Source organism: Cephus cinctus, unplaced genomic scaffold (assembly GCF_000341935.2).
Source record: "Cephus cinctus unplaced genomic scaffold, Ccin1 Ccin1_scaffold0013, whole genome shotgun sequence".
Classification (NCBI taxonomy): domain Eukaryota; kingdom Metazoa; phylum Arthropoda; class Insecta; order Hymenoptera; family Cephidae; genus Cephus; species Cephus cinctus.
In genome coordinates, this window is record NW_014332762.1 from 358,847 (window position 1) to 377,174 (window position 18,328).

Below are 18,328 nucleotides of genomic sequence, written 5' to 3' on the forward strand. Positions count from 1 at the left end.
AATAGAACCGTCCGTAGAATAATAGTAGAGTAGTGCACTCGTCCAAGAATTCGATAATCCAACAAGGATCCCCGAGCCTACGTGTCCTCGCAGAAAAAAGAATTTCCGACTGGTGCGATTACCTGGATAACAGCCAGCCGGCTGCTGATATACCGAATACGAGTTTTCGATCGAACTCAAAGTGAAACCTGAGAAAGACAAGACAAGGAAAAAACATTTAAAATACCTTAAGGTGGCCAAGCAGCTGTTTCTCGATCGTTCCCGGGCGGCCGCGTCAATGCGATCCTGCAAAAGAGACGACAGGCGAACCGGGAAGTCCGTCCGGCAAGGATCTTTCGAGGACGCCATATAATAAAGAATCCAGAAGAAAAAATCAAACTAATATATTAAACGAAGGGACCCTAGAAGGGAGAACGTAGAGAAGGGAAGAGAAGGAGAAAGTAATAGCAGGCGCCTCAGGGCTGAAATGGGCCCCGCCAGCAGCCGGGAGGGCCAGTTCGACGAACCGATTGGCGACGACGACGGCCTACAGATTAATCCACGAGTCTCAACGTTGAACCACGTAGTGAGTCAAACGTAGACAAGAATCCTTCGTAATGCACGTGTGTATTCCTTTCGTTCTTCCCTGTCTGCTTCGTTGAGTTTCGTTATGTAAGACTGTCTTGATTTCTTAAAATTACCCCTCCCCCCCTCTCCTTTCCAAATTTGCATTCAGAAGACAGAAGTGAGAAAAAAAATAAGAATCAGCATCTCTCGTCTTAGATTTACAACGATCGATTTGAAACAACCATTATCGTACATCCCTATCATCGCCGATAATACAAAAGATACCAGGCTCCTGCCAACAGCACAAAATCAATTTTAAATATACTTGGCCGTCACGCAGCCATACTAAGCGCATGTTCGTGGAAAAGCCCAGACCGCAATGCTGCAAGGTTTTTCAATATTTAATTTTCCTTTTATGTACGTCAAGACGCCCCCTTAACACCCCTTGACTTAATTGACACATATTATACCATAATGATCACAGTCATTGCACTTTAGCTTCGTGCATTGTTATTAATCTATGATAAGAATGGCGCACGTGGCTCTATATAATTTTTGCCACATATAAGTATAGAAGGGAACTCTTGATCGTCTGTTGACACCAGATTCTTTTCTCAGATTATCTGATATCTGGACGCACGCAGCTAGAACTTTGTACCTACGGTGGTTCACATTGTTTGTTGCGAACGTTTGTGAGGATCGTAAGTAATGTGAGTGCGTGAGCTTGGCGAAAGAGAATGAAGGAGACGCGCTTAGGGGACGAGGTGGGTGATGGAGCGAGATAAAGTCTTTAGAGTGGGGAATTGGATGGGACTACACATCCGAGAGTGATAAGTCAGTTCGAGCTGTCCGCATTTTAATATCGCTCGTTACATGGAATAGCTGGACACTGTCCAGTCCGGTGGTAACTCCTTTCCTCGTCGGGGTGCTTCTCAGTTTAGAGATTCCGTCGCTGTTTACTCGTAACCGGCGATGCCGCCCAAGAACAAGGTACGTAGGTGTCTCTGTAAATTAGAAGAAAACAAAAATTAAAACGCACGCCTCGAGTGATCTAAATAATATTTTGAAAAATTTACGAATTTCTTTTTAATCGAAAAGTTCAATGAAACTCTATATCAATGAGGATATTGATTTAATAATTTCATTTAAATTATTCCATCCGATCGAGATACTTTTGTACCGGAGGAAAGCTCTCGTTTTTTACATTTTTTTCAACCGAAACATTTTGCTGTTTACTGTACCACGTGTTTATGGTAGAGTGAACCCGAGAAACGTGGCAAAAATTACTGTATTATTTAACGGGGCGTAACCAGAGAGGAAGTGTGTCGATACTGTGAATTTATTGTGTCAAGTTTCCTTTGCACGTTTCGATATACGTGTCGGTTTAGAGAATTGTCGATGATTTGTGTATCACAACTTTACAAGTTATCAACGCGCCGTGCAGCTATTTACACCTGAAGACTTTTAATCTCTTACGATTGCGACATTAATCTTGCCTTGGTCGATTCGTTCGTAAATTAGAAAAAAGTAAGCATGCCAAGGATCAATGTAAAATAAGAGAGGCGATGAAAAGCCGGGCGTAGAAAACGACATGGAATTCCAAGTAGGTTGAGATCTGGATGTCTTGCGAATCGATTAATGAATATTAAAATCGTATTTTATCTCATTGATCGAAACGTCTTCTCATTGGTAGGTTATACCTCTGAACGATTAGCTTAAATATCAATTGAAGACAATATTACGTTATAAAAATTAGCGACGTTCCTAAACGTCGCCACCCAGCAAACACGTTTGTCACATTTTTATAACTTTTACGTAGCTACATGCTCACTGGGTATGGCTATATAATTTTATAAAAAGTTATGTATATATCTCTGGATACACTGTCGAGGGATCAAGATCGATCTAGGTGCGAGCATCTTATCTCTCTTAAGTGTTTATTGCATCTGCTATCAGGCTCTACTATCGTACGTTGAATTTACTTGATGACCAATATCTGATTGATTTTGCAATACTTGTACCTACTTTCATGAATATATCATATATGATATATACGATACGAAAGCTGACATAGGATGACCAAAATATATATTTGCTGGGGGTATAGATAATACTGAAAGAGAACAAGCAGTTTTAAAGAGATAAAATAGCAGTGGATAATCTTCGTAATTATTATACCAAAGATTTAACTAACCTGATAGGAGATTGGAGGTGACGTGGAATTATTTGGTCTTAGCTAATTCACCAATCGTCGTGTATAGGTATGGTCGACGATAAATGGACTATTTACAAGCTTTTAAGAAACCCGTAAGGAAAATGCATAAACATTGGCCTGACGTACATATTTTATTATCCATAGGTCTCTGCTGAACGTTGTATTGTATATTCATTCGCAATTCATTACTCATCGTATTTCCGACTGTTGCAGTCAGTCACAGTCCTGAACAAACTAGAACAACCGCGGGATCGGTCGTCTGGCTATCTGTACAGACAACAATGAAATCTTTTTCTGAGAATGAGTTATGGAAGTTCGTGACATCGACAAAACCTTTAATAAGCATTGATGAGTTGACGTACCTTTCCTTTGTCTTGCAATTCCGCTAAGAAATTTTACCACGAGTTTTTATCTTGATATGAGAAGCAGATGCTGTTTTCATGCGTCCGTGCGTCTGCTCTAATTGTCGCTGGTTATTATCTAATTAATTCATAAGCGTCATCAGACATACGAACATTGTGTAATGCAAACACGGTCCTGGATGAGATGAATATTCTTTTCGTACATCCATTGTCAGTATGTCATACTGCATGTAGAATGGAATAGAGTACAATGGGTATATACATATGTGTAGACTCTTTGAGTACAATTGACAGGTTATGGCACGGTTTTTTTCTTTTCTGAAATCTTATTGAATTGTTTGCGAAGACGTAATTTCACTTCAATTCGAAATGGTTGTATAACCGTCATTTGCATTATAAATGCTATGAATTCAGAATCTTCAATTCCAACCCTCAGCTTATTTATGTTATGCGACGCTGTTACAGTCCCAGATTCCAAAGCTTTCCAGATAATTTAATACAGCATTCAATTGCACGTGATGCTGCAACCTTGTGCAATGTAGTTTTAAATTCTAATGGTATACCTATATACACCTATATATACAAAATTCGCAGAGTCGTCGCAGGTCTAGACGAATTCAAAATACTAAAAAAAAATGCCTGTGTATTTTTAACACTTGAAATTCATTCTTGTGAAACAGATTCTACACGGTTCGTTGGGTTTCTATTTCAATATCAAAAAAGTATATGATAAACACACCGCTGGGGGTTAAAACTACAGCAGTCACTCAGTTCACCCCATTGATCACACTAGTCCCATTTGGAAATCCACCAAGGCAAATATCGGTGTAATTTTTATGTGAATGACGCGTCAGTTCTGAAAGAAATGTAATTCAGTGAAATATCGACGGAAAACTATTCGATCGTTACCAAGGAATAACTTTTGTATTTATTTACATGCAAACGAAAGTTAGGAACTTGATTGTCGGACTATACGGAGTAGTGGTAAATGAGGGGTGGTAAAAAAAAATGTGACAGTACATAGCGCACATGCGAAACCATCGAGATACCACCGTCAGTCTCATGGGTGGCAGTCGCTTGCGCGAGAAACGCGGCTTTAAGGCGTCGAGTGTTTTAGTTGGTCGTCGTGTTACGAAGGTGGGGAGTTTAAACGTTCACGAGGCGTCCCTGTTATAGGCGGTCACTTGATGTACACAAAGCGTAGTACTGTTCGGCAGAGAGCGGCGCTGCTTGGCCATCCTGACGGCGTGCTGCTCTCGTGGCGTCTACATTTCTCGCTCAATTTCCGTGGATCGTGTTAAAGTCGTTGACTAACAATCCGATTGACGGTAGAGTCGTGGGTCTGATTGTCGGGTAATAATTGGCTGGTCGTAATTTGATACTGCTAAGACAGGGTGAGGTGGTGGAGGTGATGGTTGAGGAAAGGCGGGAAAGACTCGCTCAGGCGAAAGGGTAACGCCAAGTTCTAATTTTAAGTCGATCCTCGTGAAGCCTTGCCAAGTGGCTCTCTGGCCACATCATCGGGTTTTCGTGGTGAAAAGACTGAGAGAAAAAGAAGGATTATTAAAAGTAAAAAGAAGGGAATAGAAAGGGAGCAAATAAGAAAGTGCCCACCGTTGGCGATGGGCGAAAAAGACATGAGCAACAATGGCATCGCCACTACGTGACAAGCACTACTGCTTTGTTTGGGAAGCGCTCTTGATATTCGAGGAATTAGTTCGCGCAGCTGCGAACCTCCAGCGTCACGGTGTATAAATAGAAGTTCCACTCGCGAAACTTCGTGAAGCCGAGGAGCGTGTCTCTCTCTTTGTTGGGGGGCGATTCGCAGGAAAGAAAGAGGGAATGTTATTGCCGTTGGCAGGGTCTATGGCGAGTGCTCTTAAAGGCTGTGAGACGTTCTGTATATATTGCAAAAGCCTATTGCGTGCTGGTAGGAGGGAGAAGCACGCTGTATGAGGATTGGGATAGGGCCTTTGGTCACCGCGGTTATTCTCTGGGTCTTTCCTCGCGCCGCGCGCCGACACCACCCCCTGCGTCATGGCACTTCGAATAAAGGAATAAAGAAGCAGTGCGAAAGATGGCAGCGGACTACGACGAGTGTTCCTAGTGCTCTCGGCGAGTGTTCACAGTATTTCGAAACATTTTGCGCGCAGCTGCGAGTAACGCGCGCGTTACGTATAAATAGAATCTCTCACGAGGAAGGAGAAACGAAGTAAGGCCCTCGTAGAATGTCGCGGGTGTCGCTCAACAAGTCGCAGTACAGCCAGTACGGCTCGCGTCGCGTACGCAAAATAAGCACGGTGCGTTTTACTCATGTTCCACTTTGCTAGAACTTAAGTTTCCCTTCTAATATCATCTCTTTTACTTCCCGTTGTCCTCCCTTGCTCCCAGTCCGAGATTCGCCATGCTTCCTAATCAGCTATATGAACTGAGGGTTAGGTGTGCCTCGCCTCAAGACACGTGACTAGCCTTGACAGTCGCCATAATTTGCACTTTTATGCTACTTCATTTCACATCTATTTTGTTTTAATCGTATTTTCTATGATGATTGTACTCTTTTTTATTATTTTTCTATCGTGCTCGATCAGTCGGACTTCGCACCTACGTACCTCGGAAAGTAATTTTACCTTATGTGTGATTTATATGTATATATGAAACTATGCCGATCGTGTAACACAAGGTCGGAATTCACGCAATTTGTTACCTTGTTCGGCCGCTTGGCGGCGCAGTAGTATAGCGATTTCGATGACAGTGTATCAGCTGATCGGATTTAGCTTTCGGCGCAGTCACTGCTGATCGGTTTAATAAATTTCTACTATAGCTCAAGGTTAACGTTTTTAAATGATAATGATACAACCTTTGGCATAAATGATTGATGTCGAAGGCGATCCTCCTGTGCCTAGAGTCTTCCTTGTTTTTTGCCAAGGGACATTCCACTGTGCACGATGTCTTAAGAATATCATGTTGCGAATCAGGTTTTCTCTTGGAGGCTATTTGTAAATGAAAACAGGAGTCTCTACTATAGCGAAATCCAAGAAAAACATGTATGTCACGGTGGTTCTTACGACATACGAGATAAACAAGCTGTTTCCGATCGACTCTATCTTGTGGATTTTGTTGGAAACCGGATGATTTGCACTCGAGATATTATGAGTTTATGGCTGTATCCTCTAAAACTTGTTATGCTCTAATTTGTTTTATAAATCTTATTTGATATTAATTGTTATTTGCAATTGCTTTTACTGAACAACTTACATTGTGGTATCGTAAAATTATTATGTACCTTGTCTCTCTTATCGTTACACCTGCTATAAACTGAATTTCTTATTTTTGTGTTTTACACAGTAAAGATCTATGAATTAAGTAAATCCTGAGATCTATCCATGATATTACATTTGCATTACTATGTGAATGATCTGTTAACATGTGAAATTCATTTCGATACACTCACAAAATAAATATAATTATTCTCAGTGTATTCTGATTGTTTACTCATTCTGTAAAAACAAGATATTTTCTTAATAATATATTCAAGGTGAACCACTTGCTAATTCAAGGCTAGCTTAGACAGCATAGCCACAATATGAAAAGTTGAACACAATCCTTTCCTACATCTATTATTGCATGTTCAAAAAAGATTTAGCACATATGAAGTGCACAGCAAATTATAATTAATTATTAACAGGTGTATGTATGTTATCTTATGCAGATGGCCTTTTTTAATCATTTTATGCCAAAGAGAAAGTTGTTTAGCTTTGTAAAAATAATATTATTGGATATGCATGTGATTGTCATTAAAAATATTGTAATATTGGGAATTTTCTTTCAGACGGAGAGCGAATATTCGGTCGAGGAGCAGGCAAGGCTGACAGGAGTCGATGGAGGGCCCGACGAAGCCTCCCCAGAGGATGAAGGAGGATCACTATGCGAATATCACGACATCCCACCACCGCCGGATGGTGGTTACGGTTGGGTGGTGGTATTCGCATCATTTATGTGTAATATGATAGTGGATGGCATTGCGTATACGTTCGGCATCTTCCTTACAGAATTTGTTAATTACTTTGGTGAAGGCAAAGGAAAAACTGCATGGGCTGGTTCCCTTTTGTCTGGCATGTACCTTAGTGCTGGTAAGACAATATGCTCCTGCAGACTGTATGATTCTTTTCTAGGTGCACTAATTCTCAAATTACATTAATTGTCAATAACTAGGTCCTGTGGTTAGCGCTCTGACAAACAAGTACGGATGTCGAGCAGTGTGTATGGCTGGTAGTTTCATTGGTGCGGCGGCATTTGTACTTTCAACATTTTCAACCTCTGTAAATATGCTTATGGTGACTTACGGTTTAATGGGAGGTTGGTATATTTTTTTATTCACCGTATATATGCATACGACAGAAGACACAAATGCATTTTCTATCCTTTATGCTAATTACAGGTATAGGATTTGGTTTGATATACCTACCTGCAGTGGTTTGCGTAGGCTATTATTTTGAAACTAAGAGATCTTTAGCTACGGGTATAGCGGTATGCGGCTCAGGATTTGGTACTTTCGCATTTGCACCGCTTGCTACCCTGTTAATAGAGACTTACACTTGGAAAGGAGCAAACTTAATTCTAGCTGGCCTCATTCTTAATTGTGCGGTGAGTAAACAACTGGTTAATAATTTGTGACTGTGTGTCACGTATCCCTGAGAGGCACTTAGTGATCAAGGTTGAGTACCGTACATCACTCAAATGGTAGTTTGAGTGGAGTCTATTCGATGAAGTGGCAATCAATTTATAATAAATAATTTGTAGGTATTCGGTGCAATGATGAGACCTTTGGAGTATCCAAAGACGGCGTCTGTTAAACCTCTGTTACAAAGAATGGCGGAAGAAAGAAGATTTCAAATGGAACGTGGGAGTATCGCGGGTTCATATTTCATGGTTCAATTACCAGATGGTTCCATGGAAAAGAGAATGAAAATGCCAATTAATGTTGATCCCGGTGTACACTCCAGCTTTAATCTAGACCAATTAGTGCCTGGTAGGAAAGTTATCTATAATAATACTAATCTCGCAACACTTTCCCTGTCACTTGGCTAATTCTTTTAAAAACGTCATCCGTTTATAATGAGTTTTGATTGCTTATACTCTTCAAGGAACGCCTTTAACACCAGTACCGACCGTACCAACACTACCGACTATATCTGAAGTTAAAGTACAAGAACACTCCTCCAGTGGGACAACTAGTGCTAGTGGCAGTATGGACTTAAAAAATACGTCGGCCAAGTCTAAGAGCAAGAAAACCGTTGAGGATACCAAAGACGCAAAAGAAACAACGGATAAGCCCGAGAGCGAGTTCAATAAGCCTAATATCCCAAGAAATGCTTCCCAGCCAGCTTTCACAACCCACGTTCAAGGATTGCCTAAGAATGGGTCTGTACCTTTCTTCGATAGAATTCGCAAGACCAGCACTGGTGAACGTTACAAACCGAGCTTGAGTGCTATAAAGAATTCTCGAACGACACTTAATTCTAACGGAGACATAAGGAAAAGCCTGCATTTAAGACTTTCTACGAGTAGTATGCTTGGATCTCGAAATAATAATACTGAGGTAGACGTAAGTAGCGCTGTTATTGCTCACTGATAATTAATCCTTACTGTTACACATATTTCTCATTGGTATATTAGCGTTAACTGACTGTTTTTACCTATCATGTCTGATATCTTCGAAGATGCAAAATTTCTATTACGTTCCGATCATGAGAAAACATTTTTAACGCTCACTTCGTCATTTTCACGTGTTCACGTCCTTAAACAATACCAATACGATTAATAGTATCACACTGTTACAAGACTGACAACTTGAAATCCTTAGCTTTGCTTGATCTAATATAGGCATTATGTATATATTGTATAATAAGAATTTCAGTTTTTTTTTTTAGGATGGTGAGAGTATCACTTTCACAACTAGTAAGTCTAGCATCCCAAAGGAAAAGCCTATGATTGTACGTCCTCTGTCAAGGAAAGATATTTTTTACAGTGGTAGCGTACTAACCCTGCCAGAATATCAGAGCCAGAAATCTCTTGCTAATTATCGCCAGAGTGTTATCTCCATACCGAAATCTATGCGAGGTGACGTTAAGGATGGCGATGTCGAAAAAGCCCCACAACGTAAGTGTTATATAAGATCTTTTATAAAAAGCAATTTGTAATTTAATGATAAGACATACTTGGATAAATTAAAAGCTTTTTAATTACTAGGTAAAAAAAGTAAGGATGTATTAATCTCATGAAAATTATATTGATATTCGAAAAATCTTTCAGAACCTCTATGCCCTTGTTTGGTACTTCCGGAATCCTTCAAGGAAGCTCTTGCAACCATGATGGACATGTCCTTGTTAAAAAATCCAGTATTCCTCTTGATTGGCATTAGCAATGTGTTCGGAATGGCCGGACTGTATGTGCCCTTCGTATACTTGGTGGACGCTGCTGAGGGAGATGTAAGTAAATCCGATGAGTCTTATAACTTGAAAAAAAAAACGTTAATGATCTGATATATATTAATATACAGTTGATAAATATTAATATATAATATAATTGATAGGGCATCGATAAAAGTTCCGCATCATTTTTGCTATCAATCATTGGAATCACAAATACAGTTGGTCGTGTGGCTTGCGGTTACGTTGCTGATTTTCCGCAAGTTAATTCGTTACTATTAAATAACGTTTGTTTGATCGTCTCGACAATTGCTGTGGCAGTAACACCATTCTGTCACACCTACCCAGCCTACATAGCCATGAGTATCTTCTTCGGACTAGCTATATGTAAGTTCAATTCTATTAGGAGCAGATGTAAAAGTGTCTTATAAGTCTCATTTAAAAGTGTAAGTATTTAACAAGCGTTTATTTTTAACGCGACAGCTGGCTACATCTCGTTGACTTCGATCATTCTCGTGGATCTCTTGGGACTGGACAAATTGACCAATGCCTTTGGACTTCTCATTTTATTTAGAGGAGCTGCCGCCATTGTTGGCTCGCCTTTGGCAGGTGCCGTTTATGACATTACGCAATCGTACAGCATCCCGTTCTTCATGGCAGGATTTTTCTTCCTCCTTAGTACTATTACCAGTTTTATGGCACCTGCCATGAAGCGCTGCATTAAGCCACAGGTATTGTTCCACATTTATTAATGATTATTACGTAGACGTGTTAATTATTGTATATATTTTATAAGTAACATTTGTTTTACAACTTGAACTGGTTTTCAGGCTCAACCTGTGATATTAGATACACTGACTCCAATTGATGAAGATATCGAGGAAGAGAATGAGGATGATATTCCTGAAATTGTAGAAACTGCTCCGTCACCTCAAGATCCACCTGAAAAGGAGATAAAGCAGATTGAATCTGTGCTATAATTGAACCTAAGGGTTTTTATCGATTTTTTTTTTTAATCGGTTTAATTTAGAAAGATCATAAATCCATCCAATATCTTTCTTCGATCATTTTCCTTTTTTCTAATTACAAAGATGAGCTTTTACTCCGAGAGCCATGCTGTGATAGGGCTGCTGTTTCTTGTGAAGATTATTACGGAGCTATTTCTTTTTATTGAATATTGAATGGACGAAGCACAAGATAGAAGCGTACCCACTTTAGAATTTTCTACGCCTTGTTAGCACCACAGCTAAATATCATTGATGACAAAATGAGCGCCATTGAAAATTTCACGTGGGGCGAATTGTTTTTATCTTATTTCTTTTTTTTAAGTTAAGACGGCGTATAAAGCGTATTAAACTTAATCAGTATCGAGTATCAGTATGAAAATTAACGAAAAGAAAAACTTACAAAAAATTTGCGCTTTTGCACGTGCATATCGAACAAAGTACTTTGACCCTTAAATTCCACATCTCGGTCACGCACCTTTAAATTTGACACTGGCTGGTTGCAGATTTGCACCAGTGTGGAATTTAAGGGTTATTCTGGATAATAAGTAGAAAGCAGTGATTTAAACTGATGTATGAATAATTTTTGTTGTTTAAAGCTGTTCTTGGGTTGATCCCGATAATTAAGCTTGGATTACCTGTGAAAAAAAAATAGATATATATTTCTCACATACGTGACATATGTACATAAACCGGATCACGTTATGTGGATTAATCCATTGATTAACATACGAAAAGAAATGAAACATAGTTTGCTGTTACGGAAAGAACTTGTAATTGTAAATAATATAAAACAATTTGTAAGATAGTAATGACAAATTGATAAGATTAGTTAATTGTCGTTGACGATAACGATAATTTCTATATTGGAGCACCGCTCCCGAGACGCTAATTAATATATACATTGTTTAACGAACAATTAACAATTAATATATTAATGAATAGAAAATAATTAATATATTAATTATTGAATTAGGGGGTTTCAATAATATACACACAACACTTCTCGTCCGCCACAACTGGTTTGTGTTAATTAATTAATGATTATCGAACAACTTGCTCGCTTAGTCGATTGCCTGTCGCTCGTCCAATTACTAAAATCTAAAGAAGCACGTTAATTAACACAAACTTAAAATTAATAAAGATATTGCATTACACGGAGGAAAGAAACAGGAAAAAAAAGACAAGAAAAATATGGCACACCGAATAATTGACACTTATTGTGTCGCTTGCGTTACGGAAGCCGCTATTTAATTGATTAATGACTATTGAATGATGAATATTGAAATTATGTGATTTATATATATACATACATACACATAAATATATATATATATATATATACACAAGGGCCCACGCGGCGACACTTAAAACACACCTATTACCTTTATACAATAACGAAAGGAAATCATTGTAAATTTAAATTGTTAATTGCGAAACAATCAATGTGTCGCGGTGTAAATAGTATATATGACATTATTATTATTACCGACAACTACCACAATTATTGCAAAACAGCTAATACTACTATTACACTATTGCTACTACTATTACTACTATTTACTATTGCTACTACTACCACTACTATTACTACCGGTATCAACACCATCATTATTATTATATTAATTTTTATCGTTGATCTTCAGAAGACAGCGTTTTGTGGTTCGACTCAAATATGATATGCATACTCGGGATTTCCGTGCGCGTAAAATCGTACAGACTATATGGGATTATTAATTATATTCATTTATAAATATAATTAATACGTGAGCCAATCCGTGTATGTTTGTAAATGACACGTGGGATAGAAAAATGGAAATGATATATAACTCACGTACTTATACGTGCACGCGCATACGTAATTATTAAAGTGCATACGCGCAATCGGATGTGTACATACACGAGGCGCGCTCAGGACGCGTGCATGTGTTAATATATGATATGGTACAAAGAAGGACAAATGTATTAGACGACGTTTATCGAAATTGAAGAGGAGTTATGAATTTTTATTATTGAAATTCAGCGCAGTCTTTCATTGCACCGCAATCCCCTCCCCCTCCAAAACCTAGCTAGCCTCTAATTAGACAAAGTATCAGTTCTCGATTTTTTTTAATCGCAATATCTTGCGACATATATTTATTAAAATTATATCGGGACATCGGTAACGAGCACTGAACCATTACCACCTCTTTCTCTTCGTGTTTACGTACTACGTATCTTACACGTTCTATATCGTATCAACTTCAATAATAAGATACGCACGTATATGGAATTATAAAAATTAGAAAAGTTCCGTCAAGAGTTACAGTCTATATGGTTATAGTATACTTATTGTTTAAAAGGTTGCGAAGATGTTCCATGGTTACAATATAATTTTATTATCTAGGGGTGCAGTCCGTTTTACGTGTACGTATGTCATGCATATGTAGAAGAAGAAAAAGTAACGTAAGAACCTGACGCTGTATACAGGCTGCAAGATACGTTTGGTAGGCGTTAACACAGACACGACCTATCTTAAGTAAACTTGCACTTTCGTTCGACTTTGTAATATACAGGTAGTAGGGGAAGCATAGGATAACGTATAACCAAGCATATGAGAACTACCCCCCCACCCCCCACTTAATTATACACGCGAATGCCGATTGGTTCGTTATAAAGAATTTCTTCATTCGAGTCACAACGTTCTTCTAAACTTTTATACATATTGTATACTGCCTTCACTGCCGTTATAGTTTTCCGAATACAGCAGCCGGCACTGCTGGAAGTTACTACGAAAACAGCATTAACTCGGCTGGTATCTAGTTTGTCCCGAGTTATCCGACACAGACTATATTTTTTACTTAACAGCCGTGGTTTGTATACGCGGGAGTTTAGTGCACGCGCACGCATTGCACATATGCATAGATACGTGTGGCCTGGGTTTTCTTCTTCTGACTAAATTTTGACGAAGATCCGGAAGACTGAGATCGCCAGCAGTACCGTCTTGTAAGCAGGTAAATTATATGTGAATCTTTTCGAAAGTTACCGACCGAGAATGCATCGTCGGAAAAAGGGAAACGTGGGGAGCATCATATGATTTTGGTTGTTACGCGTGGTGTTCTTTTTTTTTTCATTTTTTTTGACCCTAATTTTATCTTACTCTCACACACTCTCTCCCATGTTTTTCTCGATTTACTTCGATTTACGATACGGTGGCGCGCGCTCTCGCACGTGGCCTCACGAAACGAATCTTCAAGCTTCAATGGTATTTCTCTTCATTATTGGTTTATTTAAAATTTGTCAAACGAAGAAAATCGATGGCATACTTTGTTCGTATGTGGAATTAGACATTTAGAGCCTTGCGACAATGGGAACCGCACGTGCATTTATTTTTAAACTTTTGTATGTGTGTAGATTCGAATATCGAGTTAAGCTTCTTCGTATGAGTATAATTTCAATGATAACTCAATAAATCGGAGTATCGAAAAATTGATAAAAACAATTTACGAGTGGAATAACTTTGTCAATGCTTTAATATATACTTGAAATACACGCGTTTAAATATTTCTTTAAACTTTCTACGGCGATTATGTTTACAATAACAGATCGACGCTAATCGTATACACGCACTATTGCGTACAAAATTTGAAAGTCAATTCCACGACCTGGCAGTATTCGCAACTTGACTTTATCCATGGGATATAAAAAGAGTAAGCTCCTAACAAGACGACTATTTTATACGAATTTGAAAAAAATGGTATATCCTACGTTCGATAACTACTCAATTTCTCAATTGAAATTTCCCGCCTGTTCGCTGGATTAAAAGTTATGGAAATTTTTTAACGACTTACTTGCTGTGTTACGATAATTGATAATGAATAATCGGTCCTCGTCGGATTGCATGTATCTTTTGCATATATACATACTCTATGAGCTTCCTGTAATGTATGGTGTGTCTCATTCCGATGGAAACAAAGAGGAACGTCTAACTAAGCTTTTTGCTAAAAGTGTGAGACGAGGAAAAACAGAACGTTGTGCAAGTCCAAAGAGGACACTGCTCTGGTTGGATGATCGCGAGACGAATGTTGGTAAATAAATGTGAGCAAAAACGATAACAGAGAGAAATGGACTTTGTACAATGCACGTGCCTTACTGTCTATTAGTTTCGTTCAATAGCTACGTTCAGATCAGACATTCGGAACATTTCGATAAAGAACGCTATTCGAGCGCTCGAACAAGCATCGTCGATACGACGATCGAGCTTACTTTTAGTACGAGTCTCATACTGGTTTGACAAATTTCGAGAAAAGCACTTTGATCGTAGTCAACTATAAGTGAGAAATGAAAAGGAATAGAAAGAGCATTGTCAGTGATTATTATTTTACCGAAACACAATGCGAAGGTCATTCCGTCGCACGCGTCCGACCGTACGACAGTGCAACGACACGCTGTGCTTATTTTCGGAACTGAATACATCGAATTAACAAAAGAGTCGGTAAAAATGAAGTCGAAACAAGAACCGAAATTCTTTTACCAGGATCAAAAATGTATCTCGCCACCAAACTCTAGCAGCTCTAATCGAGTATCTCGATTATATATCTATTAAAATATGTGCGAAACCTTATCAATGTCGTCACACTTATTAGATTTGCCACCTGAGTCGATCAACGTTTTGACAAATTAAATACTGGTAAGAAATCGGTCATCGTATTTCACGAAAATTATCCGATCGATACATTTTTGCCGGCACATTCCCAGATCTACGTATGCATACGTGTGTTGTGCCAAATAAGCTACAAATCGATAACTCTTTCTTGTATTTTAAATAAGCAAATATTTTTGCACCTGTCTCACACTTTAACTTCGTAATAACCATGTCTACCAAATTTAACTTAAATATCTTATTCGACACCCTTTACAGGTTATGGGTCAGCCGTGACGTCAATCGATGATCCACAATGCCTGAAATCCAACTGTCCCTTTAACCTCAATTTTATAAAAACTATAAAAATTCTCGCTACGAGATATCAACTCCAATACGTATACACATTGACGTATTAAAATGAACAATTCCATTGAACTTTCTATTATACTCTGTGCAAATAGAATCGTGGACTCGCCAGTAGCTGATTAGTATCAGCGATTTATCGTAAACGAGGTTATTACCAGAGCCAATAAAGTACGGGGTCATCGTACGACCTAAGAATCAGCCGAGATGAATTTTACTGGATTAAAATAGGCAAAAGTAAAAAAAAAAAGGAATATCAAAAACAGAAAAACCCATCCAGTATCCACTGTACATCGTACCCAGTTTAAATGGCAAGGCCACGTAATCAGCAATTACAGGAATATATCGTGTGTAATGAAAACGTATGCCTTAACTTTCACTATTAATTATACGAAACGCATATTAGTAACATTTGTGGATACACTAAATATATATATACATACATAAAGTAAAGACAACATATTGGTTTCAGAGTGATAAGAGATGTTAAAGTCGCGCAGCACGTTAACGCTCTGTCGAAATTGGCTTTGCGATTAAAGAGTGATGAAATTAACGGTCTCTCATGGTACCCATTTATATGAAGGTTAGAAAGGTCTTTGCGACAGGTCAAGGTTTCGTGATCCCTTATCAATGATAAAACGGCGCCATACCCACCCACGTCTAAACTCCTCCAATTTGACTTCTCTTCGTTAAATCATGCTAGACTGTAAACTGCTTTTAGCTGCTCGACTCGACGTCGCGACGCTCGCATACATCATATTATTCGCCACGGTCAGTTTTCCTTCTCACGGGACGGTTCATTTGGCTTCCTGTAATAGTCCTGTTTCTTATACCACGTACTACCACAACCTGATCTCGGTCAGAATTTCAGCACGTGAAAATCATTTGGGTCCATCCTCTTCCCGGTAGATGCTCCGTGCATCGGAAAAGCTCTCTTTCAATCTCAATCCTCTTACAGGCTCTGGGAGAAATTGGACGAAATGTTTAAGTGCGATTCTCTCAGTGTCCTCTGTCAACGCCATACCTTTCTTCTTCTACTCTCTTTCCTTATCTCCCTCTCTCCCTCGCACTCTCTCTCTCTCTATCCGATACTCTTGTTCCCATCGTCACACGGAAGTCAAGAAGCGCGTATAGCTATAACTTTAACATAGGAAACGTATAAAGTACGCCTATCCAATTGGTGATATCGACGGGTTATTTATATACGTTTACTATCGAGAGAGGAGATTCTTGATATAAGACACCGATTAATCTTCCCCACTCGACACACTCGACCGTTGAATACTCGAAAAGCTTCTGGCAGAGTGACACAGTCAGATTTAATTTTCGCAGCTCCAAAACGATTATGGCGAGGACGACGGAGAATCAGGAGGAGCTGGAAGATCCTGCGGTAGAAAGGAATGGGTATAAGAGCAACGATATCCAATTGGAGGATTTTGGTGATAAGAATAACGAGGTGAGTGATTGATGATCGATTAGAAAAAAAAGAATGATAAAGGATAAACGAAGAAAAAATTTGATATGGGATATTATGATATGGGTACTTTGACCTATTGTACGTGCAGTCATATCGGTAATCTAAGGTTTTGTTATTGATTATAATATTTGCCATATGTGAAAACAGGAAATCGAAGTGGAGATGCTTGTTCCGCCGGATGGCGGGTGGGGCTGGGTGGTCGTAGCTGCCTCCTTCATGTGCAACGTCTTCGTGGATGGTATTATCTCCAGCTTTGGCATCTTCCTGAATGACATAGGCTCGACTTTTGGAGTCTCCAGGGCTAGGGTCGCTCTGGTCGGTTCCTTGCAGACTGGCTTCTATTTGATGGCTGGTCAGTCCGCCTTTAGTTCATCCTGGATGAGACTGACGAACGGAAGTTTCCTTTTGGATGGACGCTAACCTACCTTATTTTTCAGGACCCGTTGTCTCGGCCCTTGCGAATCGTTATGGTTTTAGGCTGGTCACTATACTGGGTAGCGTCATGAGCTGCATGGCCTTTTCGCTTTCTTATTTCAGTAATTCCATTGAATTTATCAGCATCACTTACGGTGTTCTCGGTAAGTCTCATGTAATTGGGAATAATTGAGGTGGGGTCCTGATTATCTACCATTTTTATATCACATTTCTATTTGATATTTTAGATTGATATTTAATAATCAAAATGATATCACTCGATCTCGTCGCGTGACTTAATTTTATTATATTGGATTGACAGGTGGCATCGGACTTGGTTTGATTTATATACCAGCGGTGATAATTACGGGATTTTATTTTGAAAGATGGCGAGCACTGGCTACCGGTATATCCGTATGCGGATCTGGTATCGGGACGTTTTTATTGGCACCGGTCATGGATTTGCTGAAAAAAAATTTCGATTGGAAAGTAACCCTGCTGGTACAAGGAGGTCAGTATGTGCACTGTTCCTTTTTTACATATGACATTTTTGCGAATCTTCCAAATTTTTTTGCTCAACTTCTTTTTCCCTCCACGATTCTTATTTTGTTGGCAGGAATGCTCCTGAGCTGCGTCATTTTCGGCGCTTTGTTTCGGCCGCTTAAACCGACGTTGATAAAGGTGAAGGCGAACGAGGATAATACTGAACTGGATGTGAAAACATCATTTATCGGTAAAGCCGTTTCAACGCGTTCCTTGTACCTCGATCATCCGCACAGCAGCCGTCTGTACGGTACCAACAATAACACACAGTATCCAACGGCCGCTGAGCTCATTGGCAGTAGTCCCAACATAGCAAAGTAATATTAAAAAAAAAAAAAAAAAAAAAAAAAAA

At 39.1% G+C, this 18,328-nt stretch overlaps 2 protein-coding genes and 1 long non-coding RNA gene across 12 annotated transcripts in view; 2 read left to right on the forward strand and 1 right to left on the reverse strand.

The window, feature by feature from the left end:
- The first annotated feature begins 311 nt into the window (after positions 1-311).
- On the forward strand, positions 312-12,577 carry LOC107275095 (monocarboxylate transporter 3). Of its 4 annotated transcripts, none has more exons than XM_015754881.2 (11): positions 312-565; positions 6,953-7,253; positions 7,336-7,479; positions 7,562-7,767; positions 7,924-8,152; positions 8,268-8,728; positions 9,054-9,282; positions 9,436-9,611; positions 9,716-9,938; positions 10,035-10,282; positions 10,382-12,577. In XM_015754881.2, exons 1-11 carry the CDS (start codon positions 467-469, stop codon positions 10,529-10,531), a joined length of 2,466 nt encoding a protein of 821 aa, XP_015610367.1. In that variant the 5' UTR covers positions 312-466; the 3' UTR covers positions 10,532-12,577. The 4 variants fall into 4 exon arrangements, with proteins under 4 accessions (XP_015610367.1, XP_015610376.1, XP_015610395.1 ...); XM_015754890.2 differs by having other exon boundaries at positions 8,286-8,728; XM_015754909.2 differs by lacking the exon at positions 312-565 and adding an exon at positions 1,379-1,536.
- Positions 1,389-4,014, reverse strand: LOC107275201. Of its 2 annotated transcripts, none has more exons than XR_003058150.1 (3): positions 3,124-4,014; positions 2,888-3,028; positions 1,389-1,550 (listed from the first exon to the last, which is right to left on the reverse strand). It is a non-coding gene; the product is annotated as an uncharacterized LOC107275201 (long non-coding RNA). The 2 variants fall into 2 exon arrangements; XR_003058148.1 differs by having other exon boundaries at positions 2,888-3,049.
- A 453-nt stretch (positions 12,578-13,030) lies between the features above and the next one.
- LOC107275123 (monocarboxylate transporter 12) overlaps positions 13,031-18,328 on the forward strand; it is a 7,978-nt gene continuing 2,680 nt past the window's right edge. The window contains exons 1-8 of one of the 6 annotated variants that reach the window (XM_025092078.1): positions 14,461-15,224; positions 15,456-15,904; positions 16,015-16,125; positions 16,875-16,998; positions 17,167-17,371; positions 17,457-17,597; positions 17,756-17,944; positions 18,050-18,293. In XM_025092078.1, the coding sequence (XP_024947846.1) occupies positions 16,888-16,998; positions 17,167-17,371; positions 17,457-17,597; positions 17,756-17,944; positions 18,050-18,293 (890 nt within the window). In that variant the 5' untranslated portion in view covers positions 14,461-15,224; positions 15,456-15,904; positions 16,015-16,125; positions 16,875-16,887. Of the gene's footprint in view, positions 13,549-14,460; positions 15,225-15,455; positions 15,905-16,000; positions 16,126-16,223; positions 16,314-16,874; positions 16,999-17,166; positions 17,372-17,456; positions 17,598-17,755; positions 17,945-18,049; positions 18,294-18,328 lie in introns of those variants that run through there. The other 5 variants (XM_025092085.1, XM_015754943.2, XM_015754961.2 and 2 more) reach the window with 5 other exon arrangements.